Genomic DNA, 17,848 nt, shown 5'->3' with positions numbered 1-17,848 from the left:
ATGGATGGATGGATGGATGGATGGATGGATGGATGGATGGATGGATGGATGGATGGATGGAGGGTCCAAAATGCTGTCATTGAACTGCAGTTCAATGTTTCTATCCTAAATAAATCATATCCTGTTCAAACAATATAAAGAAACAAACAAGTTAAACTAAAAGTGGGACACTAGATGATATCCAACTCATGATATGGGTTCTGTATGGACCCTGAAGAATACGGTGCATATGGTTTTTAAAAGTCTTTAAAAACCAGGAAGTTGATAAGTTCTGCTATGAATACCTGATAGCATTAGATGTGAGCAGCAGCTCACCTTTTAGATTGGCAGGACATATATTCTATAATTTTCTAATTTCTTGATTATACTTCTAAAAGTATTTTAACCTACAACCTCATTTTCCTCAAATTTCTACATGCTATGACCATGAATTACAAAATGAGAAAGGTTTTCAACAAAGGTTTTGATAACAAGTACAGCTTTGAGTATTTTCCTCTCAAGCTCAGTCAAGTTAGATGAGCAGCTTTGGTAGGCGGATATTTTAAGGTTTTTCCAGAGAAGGTCAGTTGGCTTTAAGTCTGACTTTGAGTCTGCCGCTACAGAACATTCATCAAGGTTTTCTCATTTAACCTAACTGCTGTCAGCTCAGCCTCTAATTGCCCAGTTCAAGCATCAGAAAATTAGTCTCATGGCATGGTGCTGCCATCACCATTCTTCTCTGTAAGAATGGTTGTGGTCAGTAGATGAGCAGTACCTGTTTTTTTCCCCACTATTACTCTTTGATATTTCTATTTTGATATACCAAGACCAAAGTATTTTATTGCTCTTGGATGAACAATCTTTGAGACACTTTCTGTTGAGACTTTATATCAAAAATAAAATAAGTTTAAGTAAAGAGCGTGAGATATTAAATAATACGCAACCAATAACTTGAGTACTGAATGGACTGAGTAGAAACACAGAAGGCTTATTTAAGGATCAGGAAGTAGCATGGCTATGTGTGAATAATGTGTCTTTGCTTTGAACTTCTGGTAGTTAAGTGTTAAGAAAATGGAGTTGTTTTTACTCTGTTCTCTAGTAAGAATTTGTATCCATGGAGTATTCACAGCACTTCACATTTTCCTTATTTTGCCTTCTTATAGCTTTCTTTCAAAATTAATTAAAATGATTTTTTAGCCAAATTTTTATACACAGCACTTATTAATGCTAAATTAAAAGGATTTGTTTGAAATATTTGCTTGGTAAAAATGATTATGAGACTTTGAGTATTAGTTTGACCCTGAGAGTGACACAGATAACCTCTCTAATGATAAGCAGGCAGTGTCTGTCAACATACTGTCAAAGAAATTCTAGTTCAGCACTGTCATGGATGCAAGATGTAATCCACTGGCAGCAATAACAACCGACTTATAGTAAACTGAAATCCTCCAACAGCGTTTTGCACTTATTCTAGCCACAAACTCAAACCTGCTGCAGCAGAAGAGCTAACAGTCACATTTAAAACCACAGAACTGGTGCACAGTTTGAAATTGTGGACATTTCAGTAGAACATGAACTCAGTAGACAGACAACAGGAGCGCTGAGCTCTATAGTTTTGGTGCAACACTCTTCAAAATGTGAATGACTCTGAGAAACAGTACTGACAGCATCAGCACACTTTTCAGTCTTTACCTCATGGGTTAAGAAGTTTTGTAGAACTATTACACACTTCAGGCACTCTGCCAGAAAACACACAACTAAAACAGACCCTGAAAATGTCAGTGTTTTCAGTCAGTGTTGCAATCAGATTACACAAGTATTAACTTAACCACAAGCTGTAACTTCAACAAGTGTCTCATTTGCAAAATTTAAGTGCCTCATGCAGGACAGCCATCTTGTCTTTTTTTTTTATTTTAAGATCTGTGAGAGATACAGTAACATGCACAAATACAAAAAATACGTCTATTGGCCACGCATGCACAAAGTCAAACTGATCACAGTTTGCAAACCAGAAACCACTTGATGTATGTAATTTCTGATTACATGCATATACATACTCATAAATATACACAGTTTCATGTCCATGCATGTACAGATGTTGCGTCTCTATGATCCAAGTGGTCGGTACAGAAAAGGAAAGGACAGGGAACTTCTTGGTTGAGGGCTCAGTTCGCATACAAAAACCCAGAGTTGGAAAGGTTGGTGTGTGTGTGTCAGTGCTGGAACATGTTGCAATGACTGAAGGATCGAATGCAGGGGTGCCCAAAGTGGGTCCTCGAGGGCCAGCATCTTGCATGTTTTAGTTATCTCCCTGGTTTAATGCACCTGGATCAAATGACGGCTCATTAGAAGGTCTAAGAAGAACAATTGACATGCTGAAAAGGTTGTTACTACCACCAGGGAGAGAACTAAAACGTGCAGGATGTCGGCCCTCGAGGACCCACTTTGGGCACCCCTGATCTACAGTATCGTAAGCTGGAAGCATAAACACAAAAGGAACTGCACGTTTTGCAGAACACAATATATCAGGGCTGGTCTGTGTAATGAAGAGAGCTTTATTACTGGGACTGTTTTTACTTAAGTCACTGTATAACACTTGAGAAGCACTTTTTGCACTTTATTAACAAGCACTTTATTTAGCACTGCGCTTTAAGCAGAGATTTGCACATAAATAATTTGCACACGAGAAGTTTTAATTGTATTTATTGAGTATTTTAGTAATTAGCATGTAGCCTTTTGTTCTGGGCTCTGCACAGCTGCTCCTCATTGACAAGTGAGCTAGTTGCCTGTGGAGGGAGGATAATTGTTACTCAGAGCAATGAGCTACTGGTGGGTAAAACTGAGCAAATGTTTGTGCATAATCTGTTAGGTGTGGAGTGCTGATATTGAGTGACTCACCTGTCTTTTCTGTGTCCTCTCCAGGGTGTTTGGACAAATACTACCCCAGGGTTCCAGACACCATTTATAGGTTCCGGGAGAGGCCATTGAAAAGTGTGTGGGGGAAAAGTACTTCAGGGCAAAACAGCCAAACAACATAATTATTAACTATTAACACAATTTTATTTCTCTACACCATCATCTACATACACATTTTGTGTTGATTTTACATCGAATCAAAGTAAAAAAAAAATCTAAATTTACTCATGTAAATTTCAAATATTCATCTTTTTAAAAGCAATTTACTATGTGAAGACCATTAGAAGAGAGTTCTATAGATGTGCACAACTGACACAATGATTTTATGAGTGAACAATTAGTTTTAACAATTTCAGTTCTGTCCTGAAAAATGCAACTGAGAAAAAATGTAATATACGCCTACATTTAATAATATGGCAATGAATTTGAGAAAATGTTATCAGTCTTTTCTGAATTACTTAAAATTACGGACATGGTGTTCCGAAATGACTCTGGCGCCAAACATTATTTGGCCAGACCAGAGTGAGGGACAGTCCCAGCCTGGCCTGATGAAAATTTTATGACTCCAACTTTGTTCAAGGACTCCTCAAAAAATGCATCAAAGAATCAAAGTAAAATGCCAGATGTGTTTTGATGAACTTGTTGGGTTCCAGGTTGTGGGGATTAGTTTGGTTTCCTTTTCAGTTCTTCGCTGCTCCACCAGAGGGAGCCATTGGATCACTCTGCTGGGGAGGGCGTGCCTGCAGGCTCTCAACTATCCACACCTATTTAATCAACATAAATAGAAGTACTTCATACTCATTGTCTCTGTGTGATTTAACCATCCTAGTTTGAGTTATTGTAGTTGAGGGTAACGTCTTAACCACTATTCTACAATAACACAAATTCACAATTTCAATTAATCAATAATATAAATTTTCTTATTTACAAAACAAACATACCTTGTGCCTCTATCAAGGGGCCGCTGATAACAGGATACTATCAAAAACTTTTTGCAACTTGTCTTCCGTTCTTTCTGTTGTTAAGCTGCTGTTCTATGACATATATACAGTAGAAGCTCTCATCAAAATAAAAGCATAAAATCAAAAACCGGAAGTGAACCACATATTATCCAAAATAAAACTAAATAAATACAACAAATAAGGAGCTTAATTTGGGGTTATTTACAATCCAGCTCTTGATATTGGTTCTAAATAGACCCTGAATAGACATACAAGTCTTCTTTAAAATCCCAGGGGTTGATAATTTCTGCTTCTAACATCTGGTAATATGAGGTGTGACTTAAATAGAGCTGCAATTAAACTGTATAGAATATTCAACCAGGCCTGGAATTGTGATGTTTGATGAGTCAGTTTTGTCTTGAAAAATAATTACTTCAGTCTGAGTTTCTGAGCAGTCAGGGACAGGTCAAATGTCTCTGATCATTTAGCATTTAATGCTTCTTGTCTTTGTGTGCTTTATATCATCCAGGTAACAGATCACAGATCCATTTTCTGACAAAAATGCAAACTGACATTTTGACAGAAAATTAGAAGTTCTGAAAATGTGTGAATTCCACCCTAAAAGAAGAAAATCACATTTAAAAAACATAATCTTCAATTTTAAGATGATTGGTAGATGTTTTTGAAATTTCACTTAGTATTTACATTAAAATGTGTAATAAGAACAAACCATTGTGACATTGACAGTAGGCTAGCCCTGGGAAGAAAAATAATAATAATAAAAAAACTATTTAAGTAGCATTTTTTTTATCCAAATTCTAAAGAATAATAATAAGAATAACTCGGAAGCATTTTCTTTATCAAGAGCAAAATATAAAAAATATAACTTAAGGTCTAAGTTCAACCTCTGATGTAAAAATAACATCATAGATTTGAGTGTGGAGGAATTAATTAGGGAACTGATCATGTTGTTTACTCTTGATTAGAGGTTCAAAATCTGAAGTTTCAGGAAAAACTGAAAATGAGTATTATACAATAATTTATTGTATAAGAGAAAGCCATATTGATCATAGACAATGTTTCATGTATCATATCTGTTTACATGAAAGTGAACATAATAATAATTATTCTCTTTACAGCCCAGGAACAATATCAGGCCTGGTGGAGCTTTAGTGAGCAGGTTACAAGAAAACATGAAGCAGGGACCTAAAATACTAACATAAGTTCAAAAAGGTGGCTCCATCAACTCTGTAATTTAAGATCTTACACTATAAAAATAACTACAGGCCAACATTATATTACATTTGCTTTTATTCATATTATAATTAATAATACATCTATAGCTTTCAGAAAGAAAATGTGAATTACATTTTAATGTAATTTTTTTCAAGGTTTTCCAAATAATCTTAACATTTCATGTTTAAACAGATAAAGCCTTCTTCTCACAGATCCAGCCGTTCTTCTCAGTACACCTCACTGATTTCCATTCTCGGTTCTGGAGAGAAGTTACACATCGACCATCAGTTGCTTGCTGCTTTATCCAGGTTCTAAGGAAAAACATCAGTTAGATCAGGGATGATAGATTTATTTTACATGAAGCTTAAGAAACAATGTGTCTCACTGATTGGTCAGATCACTTCCATCCATCCATTTCCATTTCCCTCCTTCAGCTCTGAGACCAATCCAGAATCCTTTCATGTTACCCTCCTCATCCTTCCAGCTTTTGCTATCAACAAACACCTGTGGAGAATGAGATAAAAAAGATTATGCATGTCCTTCATTTCCATAACCAGCAGTTTGTGTTGAAAATATATGTGTAATTCATATAAACAGTTTCCAGCTCTGTCTTTACCTTTTCTTTTTCACTACCAACAACAGTCAGATCTGAACTCTTTCTAGTGCAGTTTTCTCGTGCTTCTTCCCAGGTTTTCTGATTCCAACTTTCAGGATTATGAACTACATAGCAGCTGGACTGAGAGTGAATCCAGCCGTTCTGACAAGAACGACAATTTCTCACTGAAACAACAGAGATCAGCTAATAAATATTTGAACTAGCCAGTATAATTATAATTAAGGCTAATCTTTTATCATAAGTAAATCTGAACATACCTTGCTCTACTTTGGGACAGTATTCATCAATGATCTGCAGAGCTTGACTGAGTTTCTGCTCCTTACAAATTTTTATTTCTTCTGTGAGGGTTTTCATTTCCGTCTGCAAGTCGTGGTTTTTCTTGTTAACCTGACTATTTTCTGCCATCAGGTTGTTTTGTTGTTGTGTCAGGTTTTGAACCTGGATGTCAAATTCTAAACTTTTGTTTTTGCAGCTTGTGAAGTTGAGAGTCAGGGCATTGAAATCAGAGTAGAGTTTGTTTTTGAGGTTTGTCATGTTGTAAATTTCATCTAGCAGGAAAGTTTGGTTGTCTTTTAGTTGTTGCAGCTCAGGTTTATCACTCTTGTCAAGAGATACAACTGCAAAATGTCAACATGTTACAAATAGTGATAATATTGAATAAATACATAGACGGGATATAAAAATATGTAGAGAACAAAACTGTATAACAAAATCAACAGAAAATTCTTTCAGTTTTAGTTAGTTTTTGATACATTCTAATTTCCATTTCCATATGACTTTAATTTACATTTTACATATTTTTCCATAATCTCCATGGAAGAAAACAACAGAATTTTCTAATATCTTCCTGTCTTAGTCTTAAAAATGTTCTTTACATACTTACAGTAGACACTGACTCCAATGATGGCCATCACCAAAATCACACATAGACTCCCAAAACAACAAACCAACTTCTGATACCAGCGACATCGTTTTGCTTCTTTGTCTGATAAAGGTCCTGCAGAGACTAAACAGAACATATACAACAGACATTTTTATTTGGATGAAACTACAGCAAGATAAACCTGTTTTGATGTGTATTGTTTTCTATTGATACCTTTTCATTGTAAAATGTTACAAACATGATTGTCATCATTTAGTAAAGAAAGATGGTGGAGAAATACAGTTTTCTTTTTAGATAGTGAGTCTTAAGCCTATGAAGCAAACATAGTTTGCAGCTGAGAGGGACGGTGGCTTAAGACTGGTTGGGAGTATTACAGGTAAAGTTGCCAAACTAAATTTAAACAGCTTATTCAAATAGGATGACATTCACACAGTAATAGAATATCCTAAAAATAATATATATGCAGCTGAGGACAGCTTTATACTTCTGAAGACAAAAGCACAATCCTCTAAAACTGAAGACATGGTGTAAACAATTGCTAGACTGTGAAATAAGTAAAAAACAAACAAAGAAAAACATACAAATTGGAGATCTGTTTATTAAAATAAAGGATATACAAGAATGATAGCTTGAAAGCTAAAAATTAAGGCATTGGGCAAGGTTTAAAAGTAGTTTTTTTTTTTTTTTTTTTTTTCCAATACTTGTCTTATGCAAATATATAAAGACAAGTCCATCTTTGTGCATTTTACATCTTATTAACATGTTATTTTTGCAGTTCTTCATTTGAAACATTTAACCTACTATAGATAAATTCTGTTTAATCCTGACTCTGGTTTAAATTTTTTTTGCAGTAATGTTTGCTTGCATGCACTCGTTGTCCAGACATGGTTTTAATAATTTGTTACTGATTCATATATTTGATCAATCAAATTCTTGTAATCCAAATGAACACATAGTTGAAAGAGTGGGTAGGAAACAGCACATCATCTGGTTTATTCATTTTTCTAAAACATTTTAGATACATTTAGTCATTTGATTGTAGTTCAAATGACTAAATGTATCTGAAATGTTTTAGTTCAAACATGTTTCAACATGACTGAAATTAATCTGTGTCGTAATTATGTGAATTTTCTTGGAATGAAACCATTGATGAGTTTAATTATGTTTCAATACATACAATATAGAAGAAAAAGAACTGAATACATGATCTTTAAATAGTTCAGTATCAGAGAAGGGACCTGAAACATGTCATTCCATAAACGGGTACAGCAGTCAAACACCGAAAGTCATGTTCCAAGATGTTTTAGATTCCTTGAGTCACGTTATGTTGCAGCAATCAGTAAGTATCATGCAGTGAGCTACATAAGTGGAGAGCAATCACTCAGCAAAATCCCAACTTGTATGAAGACTTTTTATTGAGGATTATAACAAGTCTGTTAAAACTTGTGACCAAAAGAATCCTATGCTTAGAGTACTCCTGATAACTGCAGACTGACTTACTAAATGTGGCAACACTGTTTACAGAACGATCCTAGATATCTGAATGCAGAAACTATGGAAGCCCATTTCCTCCATGAAAAAAATAAAAGATAAACTGGAAGTCATAATTTCAAAGTCATAATTATGAGATTTAAAGTCATATCAACTTTAAAAGTCATAATTATGAGATTTAAAGTCATAATTTCGACTTTCAAAGTCACTGAAAGTCGAAATTATGACATTGAAATTTCTTGTTGGTCTTTTTTTTCATGGCGGAAATGGGCTTCCATATGTGTCAGATGTTTGTAGACACGATTTGTTTGGTTTCTTCATTTTATTGTACAATAATTCTTCCTCTTTTTTAGCTAAAAAAAATTACAGATCAAATGTCTGTATTTGTTTCACAATACATTCTGGAAAGCATTTAAATTTATTGTTTAATGATCATATTTGCTTGGAAACGAAAGCATCTGTCAGTGTCTTTTCTTCCACCAGTATAACTTCAGACTGAGGAAAGTTAAAATACCAGCAAACTGACATAGAGCTGATTGTTATGTTTAAAATAAAATAAATAAATAAATAATGTTTTGGCTGATAATAAAGTATTCACACCCATCACATCACAAACCCCAGAGCATTGCAACACCTACTCACAGCTCTAGAAATGGGTGGATACACACTGTGGTTTTGACAGTCAGATGCAATGCATTTAATAGATTAAGTAATGTTTAGATCAGGCCTAACAGCTTGGTAAATAACCCTTGTAAATTGGATTTCAGATCTGGCAGTTGAACTTCTTCCATATTTCATCTGTTCATGTGTTCACTCTGAGTTGTTATAGGTTAGCTCAGATGAGCTTCTAAATGTTGCGTAATGTCATCTTGGTTTGCTGTTGTTTGGGAAATAATACAAAAAGGGTTAGTCAAGTATGCCAGTTTCCAGGGCAACAATAATCACTTCCTTTCTGATGAGAGTTCATCTGAACTGAAATTTGCAACATTTAAGGAATGTTAGCGATAACTGTGTGTGTTGTAGTTGAGTTGATGCACACAAGATTTTATTGTTGCATTTACTTATTTTATCATTTACTTACCCTTTGTGACAGTCGTTTCCTGAGCTGCTTGTCTTGGCTTCACATCATCATACACAACCTCTTCTTCTTTTTTAGCTGAAAAGGTTCAAATGTTTGTAACATAATTAATTTTCTAAATTAAATGAATTGTATAATATTTTGTTTGAACCTGAAAGCATATCTCTAGCCTGGGAGGCAAGTTAAAATATCAGCAAACTGACAGGGAGCTGATCTTTCATAAAAAAGGAAAATTGTCTCAGTAAATAAAGAGAAAAACAATCTGATGCTGCACTTTATCACGTGCAGCACACAGAGTGAGAAGTCTTTGACCTTTCCTCTTTGCACAGCCTCAGATCAGACATGTCCAGTTTACAGCTACACTGATACAGTTACATCCAGGTTTCATTTATCTGTATGGTTTGTTCCGCTCAGTAAGTGAAGCATTCACACCCGTCACATCACAAACCCCACAGACTGCTGCAACAGCTACCCACAGCTGTAGAAATGGGTGCGCACTGCGGTTTTGGGAGATCTTGAGCTTTCTGTGTTGCCAGGAATTGATAAAATTAAGCAAATTTCACAGTTACCACGTTCACATTTTCTCCTATGCAATGAGTTTACTGGACAGGCCACTGTGTTTGAAAAGCAAAAAAAAAAAAAATCTGTTCTATAACCGAATTGAATACCGTATTTCCCAGACTATAGAGTGCACCATACTATAAGCCGCAGCTACACATTTAAAAATAAATAAATAAACTGGAAACGTACATATGTAAGCTGCACCAGGCTATAAGCCACTCTTGGTTTTCCATAGGGACCCAGCAGAGGATTTATTAGGACACAGCCCTCCATCTCCAAAGCCGAACCATGGTTTCGTTCACGCCAAACTTACGTGCAGCGGCTCTTTCCCTCCTGTACTGCCAGATTGATAATCCTCAACTTAAAAACTGCATCATATGAGTTTGAATAAATTTATCCATCATGCCTGCTGCTAGCATGTGCTTGTTCTAAATTAAAATTAGCATTTCTTTGATTTCCAATTTTGACTTCCAATTATTCACTTCCTCCTAAAGAGCCCCCTGGCGGTTGAAGAAAATACACAGAAATGCCACACCGGGCTATAAGCCGCATGGTTCAATGTGTAGGAAAAAAGTAGCGGCTTATAGTCCGAAAAATACCTTACATGGCTGATGTATTTCTTTTAAATGAACATCAGCCCTGTTTCTGTTTGGTGAATGACCAAAACCATGTTTGAGGTTTTGGTCACCTGTTTGGATATGTTTGACACCCAGGGGGGTCTTGGCTGCTCTCCTTTGCTCTCCTCTCTTTAGCTCACCTCTCAGGTTTTCTGTTGGATTTCGGCCTGAAAATTGAGATGATCATGGAGGAAAGCTGGTGTCAGGCGTGGTGAACCATCCTGTGTTGGTTAAATCGCTTGATTTTTATAATTTTTTTAGGTGAAAGATGTGATAAAGAACATTTAAAATATCTTGATATCCCAAATACTTAATTTTGCTGAGCTTTCTGTTGTCAGCTTGTTTCTTCAGAGATGAAAAAGGCAACTAAAGCAGTTCTAGTTAAAGCCCTGACAGTGTTTAACAATGTTCATCCATTTACATTTGATGTGATACAACAGAAAACATGCCTTCCAAGCAATGTTGACATGCAGACAGTTGCTAATGGTTTCTGTGTCGACACCCAAGATGCCTCACTTTGATTCAGTCGTCACTCAGTTTTGTTTGCCACAGTTTCTCTTACTTTACACTATTTCACAAAAGTTGTAAATATAGATAAGCTTAGGAAGAAAGTTATGCTTTTAATATTTCATTACTTTTGAGGATTAACACATGAATGTCAAGTTTATTTATCTTTCCCACTTTATGAGGAACGAGTCTCTGGGTCTCGTTATGTCTAAACACCAACGATCTTGTGCTGCAGTGTGGAGTTAATATTTTCATGTCCAGTTTTGATTCACATGTTTCTCTTATTTATTTTCTGTTCTTCATGTTGCAGTTATTTTAACATGAAGTTGCAGTTACAATAACTGCAACTTTTTTGTTAGATGAGGATATTTTTTCATTCTTTTGCAGCATATATTACTTTATGTAAAAAAAGAAGGAAATAATCCAGTTACCATTTTATAAAAAAGTGTTTTCCTAATGGATAAACCAACACTAAAAGCTAACGTTTAATTACACTTTTTCAACCATAATCAGCGTCTAAGATTTCCTTTTCAGTTAAACTTATTTTTAACACATTTTGTTAAAACATTAAATAGATTCTTAATTAAGTGTTAGAAACAATTACAATTTATTAAGTAGTTTTATCTACAAAGTTCCCGGAGGAACATCTTAGCCAAATATATTTACTTGATAATTTCTCAGTCAGCAACATTAATCAACTACACTCACAACAGATATCATAACCATAAACGGCAACATGTTAGTCAGAGGATTATTAAAAAACATAAACACAAAACGCACCTCTTGCCGATCTCTTGTTTTTGAAAACAACAGAAGCATACTGGACTTCGTTGTCTGCCATCTCTTCAGTCTTTCTGTTAAAGTTTTTTGTTAGCAAATAATGTGCAAAAGAGCAGTATTTAGCACAAGTAAACATTTCCTGTCACTCAGAGCTCCCACAATTTTGAACTTCTGCTTTTTTTAAGTCATTTGCATTTGACTTATTGCATCATTTGCACTCATCTAGAAAACATTCATACCATAAAGAGAATTTCCTATATTAAAGAGAATAATTCTTTCATTTCATTAATACAACAGAAATGTTCTCATACATTCATCACAAAACAAACTTGGTTTAGCATTCACTAATTCTATTACTTCACTCTCATGTTGAACTTTATGTATATCTAGTTTAAACACTACAAATGAACAAGTGTCAAGTAAGATAAACATATATTCACAATATACTTTAACTGGACCAAAAAACCCTCTGATAGTACATCAATCCAGCAAATAAAGAAACATTTGTGTTTAGCAGACTTTGTGTTTTTTTCTCCATTTTGTAAAAGCTTCAACATCAGACAAAGGTTGAAGCGGAACTGTTAATGAGAACAGAGTGCTGTCTTTCTACCTTTAAATCTACTATGTCTGCTTTTATGATGGGTTCAAAATCTTAACATCTTCTTATTGAGCAGATCAATGAGAAAACCGTATTGATCTGCTCCTCAGAAACTTCTCAGCAGTTTCTTGCTCCTCTGAAACTGAGAAGTTTCTGCTCCTCAGCAGGAACTTCTCTAAATAAGTCATTTTCTGTTGACACCACACAAAAGAACAGACAAGTTGAACTTAAAAGAGTGAGATACTAGATAATATCCAACTCATGATATGGGTTCTTAATGGACTCTGAGGAAACTTAAAACTCTTCTGAAGTTGATGATTTCTGCTTTTAACATAATTAGGTGTGTCGACCAGGAAGCTGCATCTCACCATTTGGATTTGTTGAACATATGTTTTTGCAATTCACTAATTTTTCCATAAGCTTTTCAAAACAGTTCTTTAACCTATAATAGAACCAGAGGCATTTCACAACTTTTCACTTTTAGCACACTTTGTATAAACTCAGCCTTTTTTCAAACAGGGTTAAAATAGGACTGGACAATAAATCAAAATCAAAATCTTTCAAAATTATATAGGCAAATCCTTCTTTTCACAGACCCATCCTTTCATTACAGCTCACTGATCTCCATTCTTGTTCCTGGACAGTAGTTGCACATTGACCATCAGTTTCAGGCATTATCCATGGTCTAAGAAAAAACATCAGTTAGATCAAGGCTGATTCATTTGTTTTACACAAAGTTTAATAAATAATGTCTCTCACTGATTGGTCAGATCACTTCCATCAATCCATTTCCATTTCTGCTTTTTCTTTTCATCCTGACTAAGTTCTGTCTTCAAGGTTTCTTTTTCTTGTCAGATTTAGAATCCGCATGTTGAAATCTGAGCTGAGGTTTTTGTTGAAGTTTGTCAGGCAGTCCCCTTCCTCCAGGAGGATTGTTGGATTTGCACTCAACTGGTTCAGTTCACTTTCATCGCTTTTCTGAAGAAATAAAACTGGAAAACATCAACTTGTTATGTTTTATAAAGTGGTAAAATAAGGAAAACAAGTCTAAATATGTGATGTGACATTTGTAAAGAGACTCAGTGGAACTGCAGTGTGATAACTAACAGAATCGTCCAATAAACTGCTGGCAGTGGGAAAAGCTGTTTCCCACTGGTTTTCCCAGTGGTAAGGTGACGTGATAAAGAAAGAAAGAAATGTAAATAACTTTATCACAAGTAATCACTTTCGAATTATGATAATGTTTTTATATTTTCAAATATTTATAAAAAATCATTTCACTTAATCTAGTCTTTTTTTCAAAAATTAAAATGCTACTTTTGACATAGTCAGAAGTTAAAGAAGTCAAATTCTCAAAATGTTGTAATTTAGTTAAATAATCTTCATATTTTACCTGGATCAGCTCTCAAGTTCTCTTCTGCATCCACTGCTTCTTCAATTTCCTCTGAAAGACATAAGGACCAAAAACTTAATGTTTTCACAAACTGAAGTGTGTCTTCAAGAGAAGAAACTAAGAGTCATTTTTATTTCCCATTATTCTGGTTTTAATTGCTATAATATTTTCTGTTTTTTTCTCTTTTTTAAGTAAGTAAATAGTCGTTGTCATTTTGTCAAATTAAATGTCTACAAATATATGTTGTAATCCAACAAAAATGTCCTTAGAAGTTCATCACAAACAAAAACATGATTATGCATTTTTCTCTCTCAATGTCATGTTGAAAATAAATTGTATGCTTAAGTTTAAACACAATAAAATAACAATATTAACTGGATAGAAAACCTTTCTGATACTAAATCTTACCTGGAGATAAAGAAACATTCAGGTTCTCATTTGTTTCATGCAGACAAGACTCTTCTCAGTTCATTTAGTAAATGTTTAAACAACATTGCTGTGCCTCAGAAATGAACATAATCTAAGGGTTGATAATAAACAAAAAGAACATTTACAGGGGTAGTAACAGGGTAAACAAGATATGCAACATAGGCAGCAAGTGGTAAGGGAAATTGGGTGCCTTTAAATCTCAACCTGTTCAGAGTTGCTTAGAATTGATTAGAGTGTGGGTTTTGATGTCTTACATGTTTTTGATGTTTTTAATGTTTTTATCTTTACTTTTTATCTTTGTTTTTATCTCTTTATGTAAAGAAGTTTTAAAGGTTTGAGTCCTTGTCAAATGGCAGTTTGACTAAAGTCCTACAGAAGGAAAGGCTTGTAGAGCCTCTTATTTTTGAGGAGACCCCAAAAGGGCAAGTCCTCATGTGGATAATGTTTTTATTTTTTGTTTATTTATTTATTTTTTAAATCTCTTTATCTTTACTTTAATTTCTTTTTATTTCTCTTTCTCACTGTTTATTCAATGTCACATGCTGTTTTTATTTTAATTATGTAAAGCACTTTGAAATGCCTTGCTGCTGAAATGTGATATACAAATAAAATTTGATTGATTGATTGATAATGGGAGAAACCAGTAAGAAACAATGAAACCAGAGCTAGATTCACTTTAAATACTCCTAATTAGAACCACAAAGTTTGGAGTTACAGTAGAAACTAATGTTACAACTCGGCGCGTTGAGTCGTTACAAAAAATAGGGAGACACAAACTTCAACAATAATTATGCTCTTTATTGAGCACCAAGCATAAAACAAAACTAAGACAAATAAGTAGGCAGCCCCTGTGGCCGTTGGCATCGGCCAAAAGCAGATGGTCTGAATGGAAATCCTGTAAAAGAAAAGAAAAGTAAAATAAAGTCAAGCAAAGTCAAGGTGGGCAGACAAGTCAGGTAAGAGCCAGTCTGAAAAGCAGAGCCTGATGGAGAAGTCTTCTCAGCCCCAAGCAAGCTCCAACTCAACTCCACCAGACCCCACTGACAAATAGGAGCAAGGCTCTTATATAGCCAGGAAACAGGGGGCCCAAGCCGATCCTGAATGTCACTACTTTCGATATGCCTTGAAAATAAAGAACAAATAATCTAAAGGGACGAATCCCCTCATGTAAAGTGGAGGAGTCGTCACATTAAACATACAGTATATTTATATAAGCAGACAATAATTAGTCCTACAGCAGAAAGAAAGCTATTGACTGAAGAGAACATGCTGATGTTTCTAATCTGTTGACTTTAAAGTGAAAGTAATAATGATGATCCTCTGTGTAGTGCAGGAACAATGTCAGGCCCGGTGGAGCTTTAGTGAGCAGGTTACAAGAAAACATGAAGCAGAGTCAACTGTCACTAGCATTACATACATTATTTTTATTCACAACAACAAAGTTAAAAGAAGCACGTGCATTGAAACTTGTAATATGACACATCACCACATTGAAAAATATTTCTATTTCATTGAAGCAGTCATTTTTGGGAGTGATGCAGCACCCCCTGCTGGATGAAAATCGTCAACTGTAAAAAAAGAAAAGCTAAAGAGAACAGAAACACCAGTCCTCAGTCTCTGTTTATTTATTTTGACCCTGAAACAAACTGTAGAAAACCATTTCAAATGTGTGAAATGAATAATTATTTTATGTCACTGAAAGAAATGTACTTTTTCTAGATTCTGTTTACTTCTTCATAGTAAAATTACGTTGGGTTCAATAAAGGTGGAATGCACTCACTAAGCAATTTTACAGCTTAAATTATAACAAGTACAGTAATTGAAATAACATTGCTATGTTGAATTTATTCAATAATAAACTGTAACTGCTTAGAACTTGTGGAAAAAATGTAACAATAGAACTATAGAATAGATATTTTGTTTTAATTTTTCTAAATAACCTTTTGAAGTTGAATATTTCATTTTAAACAGATAAAGCCTTCTTCTCACAGATCCATGCATTCTTCTCAGTACACCTCACTGATTTCCATTCTCGGTTCTGGAGAGAAGTTACACATTGACCATCAGTTGCAGGCTGCTGCATCCAGGCTCTAAGGAAAAACATCAGTTAGATCAAGGCTGATAGATTTATTTAATATAAATTTAAGAAACAATGTGTCTCTCACTGATGGGTCAGATCACTTCCATTGATCCATTTCCATCTCCGTCCTTCAGCTCTGAGTCCAATCCAGTATCCTGTAATTCCATCTGCGTTCCAACTGGTGTCATCAAGAAACAACTGCATGGAATGAGATAAAATTATCACATATTTACTTCACTTACAGGACCAACAGAAAATATATGTATAATTCACTTAAACAGTTTCCAGCTCTGTCTTTACCTTTTTTTCTTCACTACCAACAACAGCCAGATGTGAAGATTTTTGTTTGCAATCTTCTTGTGCTTCTGTCCAGGTTTTACCATTTGGAGGTCTAACATTGTTAACTGCATAGCAGCTGGACTGACAGGGAGTCCAGCCGTTCTGACAAGAACTGCTCCTCTCTGAAAAAGAGATGAACTAATAAACATTTGGACTGACAAATATTAAGAATAATCATTTACTACAAGGAGATCTGAACATACCATTGTTTCTTCTGTGACAGTATTCATTTCTAATCCTGAGTTTCTGCTCATTCCAAGTTTTCTTCATGGTTTCTATTTGTCTTGTGAGAGTTTCCTTATCCGTCTGCAGCTCCTGGTTTGTCTTTTTAACTTGACTAAGTTCTTCTGTTAGGTTTTGTTTTTGTTGTGTCAGGTTGTAAACCTGGATGGTGAAATCTGAGCTGAGTTTGTTGTTGTCTCTTGTCAGGTTGATATTTTCCTCCAGCAGAAACGTTTGGTTTGTTCTCAACTGTATCAGCTGCTGTTCATCACTCCTGTGCTGAAATACAACTACAAAAAGCACCAACATGTTATGGATTTCATAGTAGTAATGTAGATTTAACTATATATCAGGTATTTTTTATGTCTGTAATTTTAAGCTAAGAACACATTGGACGTGTACCTACATCAGTTCAGTTTTTTGGGTCAGTACATTATCCCAGCTTTAATTGTCACCTCATTCATGACCTTTATATTTCCCATACTTACAATAAACACTGACTCCAATGATCATCATCACCAAAATCACACACAGACTCCCAAAGCAACAAGCAAACTTTTGATACCAGTATCCTCTTTCTGAGTCCTTGTCTGACAAAAGTCCTGCATATACACATCAGAAAATATACAAGACCAATGTCTTATGAGGGTAGAAGTTACACATAGCAAGAGAAACCTGTTTCAGTGTGCATTGTTTTATATTGAAACATTTTAATTTTCACATTTAACAAAAACGATTGATATAACTTAGCAACAAAAGCTCCTTTCCTAAGTACTAGAGAAAATGAGTTTTACTTTCAGTAAATAAAAATATAATTATTTATATTTCAGTTTCTTTTGCATGGTGACAGCAGCAGGCAGCATTTTGTGATGTTTTGTTGTTAAAATACATGTAGATAATTTCCCTCTGAAATTCCACAGTTATGGTGCAGCACCATTGGTTACTGTAGTTTAACAGCTATTTGCAGTAGTAAGGCTATTTTTGAAATGGAAAGATTTTCTGTTTAGTCATTGCTTTTGCTGACGCTTGGAGAAGAATTAAAGAAAAAAACTCAGTCAAATGTGTCATTTTCCATTGGAAAAATAATCACTTCCTTTCTGATGAGAGTTTATCTGAATTGAAACTTTCAAAAATAACTGAGTTCTTTCTTTTAGAGTTTATCTATGTTGCGATATTATTTTA

At 34.7% G+C, this 17,848-nt stretch overlaps 2 protein-coding genes across 2 annotated transcripts in view; both read right to left on the bottom strand.

The window, feature by feature from the left end:
- Positions 1-5,222: 5,222 nt before the first annotated feature.
- Positions 5,223-11,745, bottom strand: LOC106940993 (C-type lectin domain family 4 member G-like). The gene is made up of 7 exons (XM_015023895.1): positions 11,606-11,745; positions 9,144-9,218; positions 6,572-6,694; positions 5,946-6,305; positions 5,689-5,852; positions 5,458-5,576; positions 5,223-5,383 (listed from the first exon to the last, which is right to left on the bottom strand). The coding sequence occupies exons 1-7, from the start codon at positions 11,739-11,741 to the stop codon at positions 5,257-5,259; spliced, it is 1,104 nt and encodes a 367-aa protein (XP_014879381.1). The 5' UTR covers positions 11,742-11,745; the 3' UTR covers positions 5,223-5,256.
- A 3,060-nt stretch (positions 11,746-14,805) lies between these two features.
- Positions 14,806-17,848, bottom strand: part of LOC106940996 (C-type lectin domain family 10 member A-like) — an 11,664-nt gene continuing 8,621 nt past the window's right edge. Inside the window, exons 3-7 of the mRNA XM_015023898.1 lie at positions 17,155-17,268; positions 16,648-16,956; positions 16,406-16,566; positions 16,191-16,303; positions 14,806-16,115 (exon numbers count right to left, since the gene is read on the bottom strand). Of these exons, the coding sequence (XP_014879384.1) occupies positions 15,989-16,115; positions 16,191-16,303; positions 16,406-16,566; positions 16,648-16,956; positions 17,155-17,268 (824 nt within the window). The 3' untranslated portion in view covers positions 14,806-15,988. The remainder of the gene's footprint in view (positions 16,116-16,190; positions 16,304-16,405; positions 16,567-16,647; positions 16,957-17,154; positions 17,269-17,848) is intronic.

This window comes from Poecilia latipinna, unplaced genomic scaffold (assembly GCF_001443285.1).
Source record: "Poecilia latipinna isolate Pla-1442-1.1 unplaced genomic scaffold, P_latipinna-1.0 Scaffold3445, whole genome shotgun sequence".
Taxonomy (NCBI): Eukaryota; Metazoa; Chordata; class Actinopteri; order Cyprinodontiformes; family Poeciliidae; genus Poecilia; species Poecilia latipinna.
This window is presented reverse-complemented; position numbering and strand designations above follow the sequence as displayed.

Coding starts and splice junctions, on each gene's coding strand:
- LOC106940993 (XM_015023895.1), bottom strand. CDS start 11,741: ATGTTTACTTGTGCTAAATACTGCTCTTTTGCACATTATTTGCTAACA. Junction 6,695..9,143: donor GGAAACGACTGTCACAAAGG/GTAAGTAAATGA, acceptor TGTTCTGTTTAG/TCTCTGCAGGACCTTTATCA. Junction 5,577..5,688: donor TTGGTAGTGAAAAAGAAAAG/GTAAAGACAGAG, acceptor CATTCTCCACAG/GTGTTTGTTGATAGCAAAAG.